Source organism: Lactuca saligna, chromosome 9 (assembly GCF_052625555.1).
Source record: "Lactuca saligna cultivar CGN05327 chromosome 9, ASM5262555v1, whole genome shotgun sequence".
Taxonomy (NCBI): domain Eukaryota; kingdom Viridiplantae; phylum Streptophyta; class Magnoliopsida; order Asterales; family Asteraceae; genus Lactuca; species Lactuca saligna.
The window spans coordinates 122584268-122594619 of NC_136425.1; the positions used below are offsets into that span (position 1 = coordinate 122584268).

Below are 10352 nucleotides of genomic sequence, written 5' to 3' on the forward strand. Positions count from 1 at the left end.
ATGCAACCGAAATGGACCATGCCGGGTCGGGTCAAGTATATACCAAATAAGTTATGGACTTAGACACCTTATCCAACAGACTCCCACTTGGATAAGTCTAATAACTATATTTGCGTATGTTACTTCAGGAACCAACCAGCAATCGTGGCTCTCGAAAACTCCGTTGAACTATGAAGACTCTGTTGAACTATGAAGCGCCATTTTAGATAAGTGATCATATAATCCTCTATCCTCATGATATCAGCCGAACAAATACATGGAACAACGTCGTACTTATTGTCCAGCAGTTTGTTTCCCGATTTTCGATTTGTTTGACAAAGAACTTAATCGAACACATCTATTTAGTTCTGACCGGCCGGTACATAGGTCACAACAAAATCATCGAGGGGCCCAGATATCGCTTCTATTTCTAGAAGGAACAGATAAACTTCAACTCATATGCTTGTTCTACTACTTGTTGAATTGTACACAAAGGCACGTTTTATAACATCAAGTTACTGATGTGTTTACGTGCAATCAATGCACAACCAACTCATAGGTAACAACTCATATCTCTAGGTTTGAAGATTTATATGATATTACCGTCTCACGATCACTCGAGATAAATTCCATGAAGTGATACAAGTGAGCGTGGGTTTATTCCAATACTCATAACTTATGAGCACTCATGAATGTTGTAGCAACCATTGCTATGACTAAACCCATTTAGCCATCTACAAACCCGATTCATGACAGTCTTGATCCATACCTACTTCCAACATATGAACTACTGTGGAGTGTTTAAATAACTTAGTCATCCGGAAAGAATAACCTAGCTATTTTGGAAGTCAAAACATGCAAAGTGAAACACAATAATAATCGAATCCAATATGGTCTCAGAACCCTTTTGAATATAAATAGAACCACCTTTTATTTATCACCATATTGATTACACATTATTCATTGTATAATGTTTCAAACAATCAACTTAAGACTTAAATAAAAACAACAGTCGTCCCATGCTCCTGGCATGTACACTTTGTTTTTCTAAACAATAGTTATGCCATACTCCAAGTATGCTCACTATGTTTGTCTATGATCCTTACATTGTGATGTAGATCAATTGAACATGATTCCAATGATACTCATTTCACAATCCCAAATCCTTATTGTAAATGTGAGAATCCCTGATTCTTATCATTTACCAAAAAAAAATCTGTTAGATTTTAAACTTTTATGCAATGTTCCTCTTGTAATGATTATGCACAAAGTCACCAAAACCTTATCACCAGTCATTACAGAGTATTCCAAAGAAGGTCAACTTCTTTGGAACGGAAGTCTCATATTCAAAGTACATTGCTTTGAACATCCTTCTTGCATTAAGGTTTTCTAATCTTACATAGATTGAATAACTTCCACCTATGGAGACATTTCCATAGTCCCATTTTTACTATCACTTCCGAACAACAGTTACTTCTTCTCAGAACATGTCAATACGGTCCTTTCCAACAACTTACAACATACTTCCAACTTTCCCTGAGCAACTAATCTTTGGCGAACCTCAGATTGTCCTCGACAATTTCTTAATCACTTTAGTCATATCCAGTTCTAGACTTTTCCCTTCTCAATGCCTTAAGCATTTGGAAAATTTAGAAAAGATGAATATTATAGCACATGAATCGATCCTATATCCGAAGCATATGGGACATGATTCATGATGTCTCACATAAAGACATGATACTAGACCAGTCTTTTGCTACAATATTTTTTTTATTTGCCATGTTTTCAAAATTTAACTATGAAGAGGGATGCCGTAATCATAATCGAATTTTGAAAACGCAATATATATAGAATTTCTTCAAGTTGAACCATTCCAACACAAAATTCATATATATTCTTGACTAAAGATGATTAAAATCTCAATCTAAGCTTTAGAATTGAAATGAAGTATAATTTCCTCTCCCTTAATTATAGCAAAACAACTTTTCAACCCCTGCAACTTTACGAATTGAAACTTTGTTTTCTATAATTAACATTGCTAACTTGCAACACTAAACGTAATAATCATGCTCCCACTAACATGATGATTATCAGCATAACACTTATGCTCCCACTAGCTCTGACATATTTCCAGAAATCTGCTGGACTTCTGAAATTTAGATTCATACACCGTTTCTTAGATAGCTCACATGTGTGTCTAAACAATTTTCAGAACTATGAAAAGGGATACCGTAATCATAGTCTCAATTGCTTAGGAATTTGCCATTTCTCACAAGTCCATGTTAGTGTGCCGGTTAACCAGACGCGCTCCACTAACGACTTTTGAAAATGCAAATAACACAATTGATATCTACTTAAAATCTACTTAGTGAAAGCGTTTCCTCACCATCATTTTCATGAATCGGAGAGAAACCTTATGACACTTAGATTTTATAGTGTATGAGTTCCTATCCATGTGAATTTGTCAAAACCATAATCACGAGATAAGGTTAGTGACAAATTCAGCCTTACATGGATTAAACTTGTTCAATCTTAGTTTCTTGTCACCTTGGTAGCACAAGGCCCACCAATGCTTCCAAGTTGAACTCTGATAACTCACATGCAAATTCAACTTATTTGAAGTAGGTACAGAAATAAAAATTATGTCAACACGATAGGTTGCAAACCTTAAGTCGTGTACTAGTGATAAATTACAGGTTTTACTCTTTATTAAATCTTGAAAGTCTTTTAGGATCTTTAAGGCTCCCACTGTCCCTTTGACATATAAGTTTCCCCAGTCAAGAACCATTCCTTGACAAAACAAATATTCAAGGGATAGTGCGGATTCTTATCTAGACTAACACTTTACATAATTGGTCTTAGTTGGTCTTTGTCTCATCCAAGACATCACAACTTACCAATCTCAAATGTACAAGAGTAGAAACATTTTACACTACATTTGATAAGTGTTTTAAACCTTACTTTATGTCACTCAAGGTTACAATCTTGGAGTATGACTTTAAGAATTGTTATGGAACGAAGTATGACTCATCTTCTTGATCTTAACCAATCCAACAATTCATGACCTCTCTTCTTAGCCATAACAATGCACTAAGACATCCTTAGAGTATGAATTTGTGATATGGTTTCATAATCATTAAGATGATCATGAAGTATTCTCCCATCCTTTCGGATTTGAGAAACTCTTATCTTTCTGCCTAATTTGATTCTTCTCATTTGTTTTGTCATATATTGTAACCTTTCCAATGTTACAGAATTATACTTAAATTTATAAGTATAATCATATTTACTAATCTTTAGTAAATCATGACAAAAAATCTTTGTGGTGGACCTTGACAAGTGCACACCTAGTGTGCCTAATTCCGTAGTCCTTCAATTGACTCACATATACATGTGATCAAAGAATTAGTCTTAATTTTCAAAGATGAAAATTCTCATTCATCATACAATACAACTTGTATGATTCCAAGTTTCTGTCCAATTGAAACTTGGGTGATGAGAAACTTTTCTTCATTTGGTAAATTCAGACACTACCACAAATGAAAGAATCAAATCCTCTTTCCAATATTGCTATTACTGGAAACATATAAGCAACAATTTTCCACATATGCTATTGTAAGGATATTTTTAAAATAAATAAACTTAAAACCCCTTTTTTTTCTTTTTTTTAAACTTTGCGGAAAAACTTATCCTTACAATCCACATGAAAACCTTGTTATTATCTATTCATAAGCAATATATTATAACTCTTAAGCAACAGCTCAAAATTCTGATCACCGAACCATGTGATTGAAACCCACCTTCGCAATCAGAATCAACATATACTTACTTTAAGCTTCCTATCTTTTCTTTTGTTTCTTAAAACATCAACATGTGACCCATTCACATTATGTAATAAGAATCTCCAAATAGAAACTTAATAGAGTTAGTTAGTGGACTTTAACTGAAGTAGAGTCAAACTTTTTGACTTGATCAATCTTATGATCTTTCAGGTAAATATGGCAGCTTTGCAATCAATGTCCCTCCCTTTGGCAATAAAACATATAGACCCTTTGGTAATGGCACATGAGACTATCTTAGACTTAGCCTTTCTCTTTACCATTTGGTCAACCGAGTTGACTATGGCCGATCCCTTTCCATTGGGAAGAGAAATCCTTTTCTAGATATCCAATGCTACCATTGTTAATGTTCATTTAAGACTTGGGAAGTTGTTCTTTTAATCAAATTTGCTTTACTAGTGTTCCAAATCATTGCTGATTCCACAACACCAAGCAAATAGATAAAACCATTAAGGGTCATGTCATAGTCTGTCTCATAGTAGTCCCAAGGAGACTCACTATGTTACTAAGAAAGTGATTTAACATCCAACTTTCACGAGACTTTGACACCCAACTCTCCCGGCTTGTCAATATGTGACTTTATCTCCAAGATGTGAGCACACATAGACTATGCTTGCCAATAGGGATTGAGTGACTTTAAACTTTTCAAGAACTTGTGGGTGAGGGAGAATAATTGGAGGAGGTGGAGGAAGTGAAACATGATGTTGAGGGACACCATCTTCAAGAGATTTGGGAAGATCATAGTTGTCTGAACCAGACATCTATAATGGGAGAAAATCAAGTTAATTGATTCAAAATCCTTAATATAACACCTAATATGAAATATTAAGGCTAGGACCCAACACAATATTTTATAACTTGGAAGAGGGATGTCGTAATACAAGCTATAAAATATTTGAAGGTAGGCGAATGACGATTCACCAATTTCCACCATGAAAAACGAAATAATTTATTAGGTTTTAATTGGATTTGAAATTCCTAGATCTTTTGAGATTCATTGAACTTTTTCAATGGCATGTTTCAATCTCGAGTGTGCCCTCTCAAATTTTGTGACTGGGATGCCGAGGATCACAAAACAAGGTGTGAATAATCATACCAATTCACTTGGTACCTTCAATATTATCACCTAATCAATGTGCCGGTTAACCACACACGCTCCATTGATCTATGACAAACATTAAGTCACCCTTCGTGATCCTTACTAGTCCAAGTTAGTGTGTCGGTTAACCACACACGCTCCACCAACGACTTGGTAAGGTACAAAGTGTGAATTCCATGGGCTAGCACCAAATTCACATTTTTCCTAAAGTAACTAAGATTGGGAATTAAATAAAAAATATTTAGTTACTTTATAATAGTCATTATACTTTTAATGATAATTTAAAGTCATTGTCCTACCAGTTTGGCTAACGACCCTCCACCGATCAAGCAAGCGGTGGGTGAGAGTGGACACCCATTAAGTCGTCATTTTATAGGCAACAACCTTATACCGACCTTATAGACCGGTTTCGTGAATGAGGCCTACTAACGGTAAAACGACTTGTTCTTATACATATATATAATAATTAACCATTAATGTTATAAATTGTATAAGTGTTGAATTTTAACTTTTAAAATTCTAAGTGTTGGAATTAAAGTTTATTAAAGTGTGTGAAACTTTTCCAAATTCCAAAACTTGAGGGCAAGTTTTGAACAATTCATAAACTTTTGGATATTCATAACTTATGAGTTTTAATTAAGTGTTTTAAATCTTTTAATGAAGAGTCTCTTGGAAATCCATAACTTGAGGACAACTTATGAAGTCCATAAAAGCATTTATTAGAAAAACTCTTCAAAAGTGTAACTTATGACTTCTTAAAAAAACATTTAAAAGAAAAAACTTTTGGAATTCCATAACTTGAGGACAAATTATGAATTCCATTAAAACACATTAAGATCAAGAATTAACTAACAAACAATTTGCAAACAATTTCTATGATCTAACAAAACTCATATGAACATGAACATCCACATCAACAATTTCAAGAATCATATGAACACATATAAACTTGAAATTTTGATTATAACTTTGAAATTAGTCCACCATCATCATTACCACATCAAAAACAGATTTTATAAGATCAAAACAGTTTAAGGTAATGATTCTAGACCAATTCCAGCACCAAAACTCGAAGATATGATGTCTGGGGGTCCAACTCGTCGAGTGCATGAACCAACTCGCCGAGTTGGATGAGTTTTGCCTTGGACTCGTCGAGTCCCTTCATGGACTCGGCGAGTCAGCTGTGCAGACAGCATAAAATCTTTGATTTTCAGCAATTTGCATCAAATATTCAAACAAACAAGCCTAGGATCTGATACCACTGTTGGGTTTTGAGCAATCTAACACTTCCTAAGTGTGCATGCAACCCTAATAAACCTTGGATCTATGTTTGTCTAAATACATGCAAAATAATAATTTTTCCAAGGTTTATAACCTATGTAACATGGCATGGGGAACATTTCAGCATAAAGAGTTAGAAGAGATTACATACCTTTTTGATGAGTTTGGTTCTTGAGGAGTTTGAGGGCCAAGCACCAATAGTGTGAATGCTTCAAATGGAATCACAAAACACCACAAACTCTTGGAAAACTTTGAGAGAGTATGTACACTTGTATATTTTGGCCACACACAAGCTCACACACACTAGTTCACTAGTTACTCTAAGGCACCATTTCATGCTCCATAAGCATGCTTATATAGTGTGCATGGTTAGGGTGAAACCCTAATAACCCATGACCTTTCCTTTCCAAGGATCCATGGGTTAAAAGCTCCATGGATCATCCATGGACTTCCATATAAGCCTAGCCCATTAACTAATGAGTATTAGCCCACACTATATAAAATATAATAGCCCACAATTAATTAGTCTTCCTTTTAATCTCTAAATTAATTCATAATTAATTTAAGACTAAAACTAATTAAATAACATAATCTCATATTAATATATTATAACTTATAATATATTAATAAACATATGTGTATAACTCTCATAAAATTATCCATAAATAGTTTGGATGAGATGCAACCGAAATGGACCATGCCGGGTCGGGTCAAGTATATAACAAATAAGTTATGGACTTAGACACCTTATCCAACAGAACCCACCACTTTCTCTCTCTAGAATTACATTTTAGAAGTGTAACTCTTACTAAGGAAAAGATAAGCTAGCTAACTTTTAAATGACCAACTCTCCCTTTATATAGGAGGGAGAGTATTTACAGCATAAATACAATAAAGGGAAAATATAACCTATCACTCATTATTTATGGAGCATTTACATGCCCCAACATTCTCTCCCTAAATTCTTGCAAATGATGAGAGATACAATAAGTGATACAAGGCTATAATACAGTAATCCTACTAGCAAGTGTGATAATAAAATGAAATCAAGTGTTGAAATATCTCTGAAACTCTGAAGTGTCTGTGAAGTCTGAAACTGGCCATGAATCTCTGAAATGAAGGTCTTCGGCTTCAAACCAAAACCAATGAAGCAGAAAAAAAATAAGATCCAAATCTTCAAACCATTCATAATCACCTGAAGAAGGAGGTCACCATGAGGAAGTAGAAGATCCAATAAAAGAAACACTTCGTCTTCAAAAGTATGAAAAACATCTCGAGATCTCGAATCATAATACACCGAAATACTTCAAAGAATAACCTGCTAAACATGTGAAGCATCCATAAAATGTAGTCCGGATAAAAATAATGTGAGTCCAAAAACATGGTCCAGCAATGCAAAAAATTTGATCCAAGGATCAAAAATAAGTGCGACATCACATCACCAAAATAATCTTCGTCTTCAACATATCAAAAATTCAAACTCGTGAAACCATAAGAAGTAAACCAGATGCGAACACAAAATCATCCTGTGGTAGAACCCGAATAATAAATAATCTGAATCGGAAAACATTGAGTAATGCCAAAAATTTGATCCGTGAAGACCAAAAATAAGTGCCACATCACATCACTAAATAAATAATCGACTTTAGAAGTCTTGAAAAATCCAAACTCAAACAATCTCATTAGTGTTGGCCAACTATGTAAGGCAGGCCATCGAGTAGAGTTTGATGATCAATTCTATTACATCATGATGAGTGATAGAAGCACTTGCTTAATCAAGTCTCGATCCGAAGGCACCATGTATCCTTTAGATGTTTCTCTCATCATTGGTAAACCGTAGCTGTGCTTTCTATCAAAAGCTGTATCCGAAGTTAGCTGGTTATGGCACCGCAAACTTGCTCATCTCAACTTAAAATACATCAATTCCTTAGTCACTGAAGAAGTGGTCAGAGGTCTACCCATTCTCAAGTTCAACAATGACACTCTATGTCTTGCTTGTGAATGTGGTAAGCAGTCAAAAGCATGTCACCTTATGGTGATTGACTCCTCCATATCCGAACCACTTGAACATCTCCACATTGATCTCTGCGGTCTATCAACCGTAGCCAGTCTCTATCATAAAAAATATATACTGGTTAGTGTTGATGATTTCACTCACTTCACTTGGGTATTCTTCCTTAGACTCAAATCTGAAACACCGCATAATCTAATAAACTTCATCAAAGAAATAGAACTCCAGATCAAGCTTCATGTAAGACGCATCTGCAGTGATAATGGCACTGAATTCACTAATCATCCTCTCAACAACTTCTTGGTGTCAAAAGGTATTTCTCATAACTTTTCAGCTCCGTATACACCTCAACAAAATGGTGTTGTAGAGCGAAGGAACCGCACTCTTGTTGAATCAACCACAACTTTTGGGCTGAAGCTGTAGCAACCGGATGCTTCGTTCAAAACCGAAGCATTGTGTGCAAACGCCTCAACAAGACACCATATGAGGGTCTCAACAACCGCAAGCAAAATGTTTGTTTCTTTCACATCTTTGGGTGTAGATGTTTTGTGATCAACAACAGAGATCAACTTAACAAGTTTGCACCAAAGTCTGATGAATGTATATTTCTAGCATACTCCACAAATAAGGTTGCATATCGGGTTCTCATCAGACGTACAAGGTTAATCATTGAAAGTTTTGATGTGAAGTTCGATGACTCTTACATCCGAAACTCCCCTCCATCTACTGAAACCACTGCCATCATGGAAAGCAACATTCCTGCTTCCTCAGGTCCTCCAAACCTGGTTGAAGTAAATTATGATGATCTTTTTGACCATGTTGAAACAGAAAACCATTCGAAGTTCTTGTATCACCAACTGATCAACAACAATACGCTGATGTTTCTGGTCCATCTCTAGCCGAAGTAGCATCTCTCAATACTTTCACCTCTCCGGTTGAGGGGGAAATCTCTACTCCGGTTCATACCGCAACCATCAAGGTTCCAGTACTTGATGATGCTCAAGCTCCCATTCTCAGAAGATCACTTTTGTCAGCAGTCCAGGGGGAACCTTCTCAGGTTCCAGAAGAACTCCCTACAGCAATCCAGAGGGAACCTCTCCAAACTACTCTAGAAAATGTCATTCCCGCTCCAACAAGTCAAGATGATTTCGCAGGCTGTTCACAAATCCAGGGGGAACTTCCTTCTCTATCTAAATCAACCTCTGATATTGAAAACATTCCTTCAACCGCAACTGCTGATCATTTGTTGCCTCGTCTACATGTGTGGATGAAGGATCACCCACCATGTCAAATTATTGGCAACCCAATTGCAGGTATCCAAACTCGATCTGCCAAAGATTTATCTGATCATTGTCACTATGCAACATTTATGTCCGCAATCGAGCCTCGATCTATCAATGAAGCATTATTAGAACTAGATTGGATCTTAGCGATGAAAGAAGAACTAGAAGAATTTGAAAGAAACAAAGTGTGGCAACTTGTTGCTATTCCACAAGGCCATACTATTGTTAGTACAAGATGGGTGTTCAAGAACACACTAGATGAATCTGGCGCGTTATCATAAATAAGGCAAGACTAGTTGCTAAAGGCTTTAGTCAACTGGAAGGCGTTGACTACGATGAAACATATGCTCCGGTGGCTAGAATTGAAGCAATCCAAATCTTCTTAGCATATGCTTCCCACAAAAAGATCAAAGTACACCAAATGGACGTTAAGAGAGCTTTTCTCAATGGGGAATTGAAAGAAGAGGCTTACCTTCAACAACCTCCCAACTTTGAAAATATCGAGTTCCCTGATCACTACTACAAGATTCAAAAGGCAGTCTACGGTCTGAAGCAATCCCCTAGAGCTTGATATGAGACTCTTTCTGAATCCTAGTCTCTTTAGGTTACAAAAGAGGAGTGATTGATCCCACACTATTTAGAAAAGCAAACGGTTCTCACCTTATGCTTGTACAAATATATGTGGATGATATCATCTTCGGATCATCAGATCAAGAAATGGTGGATAAATTTGTTGGATAAGGTGTCTAAGTCCATAACTATTTCTGGTATGTACTTGACCCGACCCGGCATGGTCCATTTGGGTTGCATGGCACCATGCAATTGGATAAACTAAATGAGAGAAATAACGCTTGGAGATT

At 35.9% G+C, this 10352-nt stretch overlaps 1 protein-coding gene across 1 annotated transcript; it reads left to right on the forward strand.

The window, feature by feature from the left end:
* Nucleotides 1–7945: 7945 nt before the first annotated feature.
* LOC145016679 (uncharacterized) lies at nt 7946–9773 on the forward strand. The gene is made up of 4 exons (XM_078974928.1): nt 7946–8027; nt 8130–8628; nt 8751–8870; nt 9038–9773. Exons 1-4 carry the CDS (start codon nt 7946–7948, stop codon nt 9771–9773), a joined length of 1437 nt encoding a protein of 478 aa, XP_078831054.1.
* Nucleotides 9774–10352: the final 579 nt, after the last annotated feature.

What these genes read in the sequence shown, in the direction of transcription:
- LOC145016679 (XM_078974928.1), top strand. Translation starts at nt 7,946, where the DNA reads ATGATGAGTGATAGAAGCACTTGCTTAATCAAGTCTCGATCCGAAGGC. An exon ending in ACAACTTTTGGGCTGAAGCT is followed by an intron (nt 8,629 to 8,750) that starts GTAGCAACCGGA and finishes CTTTGGGTGTAG; the next exon opens with ATGTTTTGTGATCAACAACA. An exon ending in GTTCTCATCAGACGTACAAG is followed by an intron (nt 8,871 to 9,037) that starts GTTAATCATTGA and finishes ATGTTGAAACAG; the next exon opens with AAAACCATTCGAAGTTCTTG.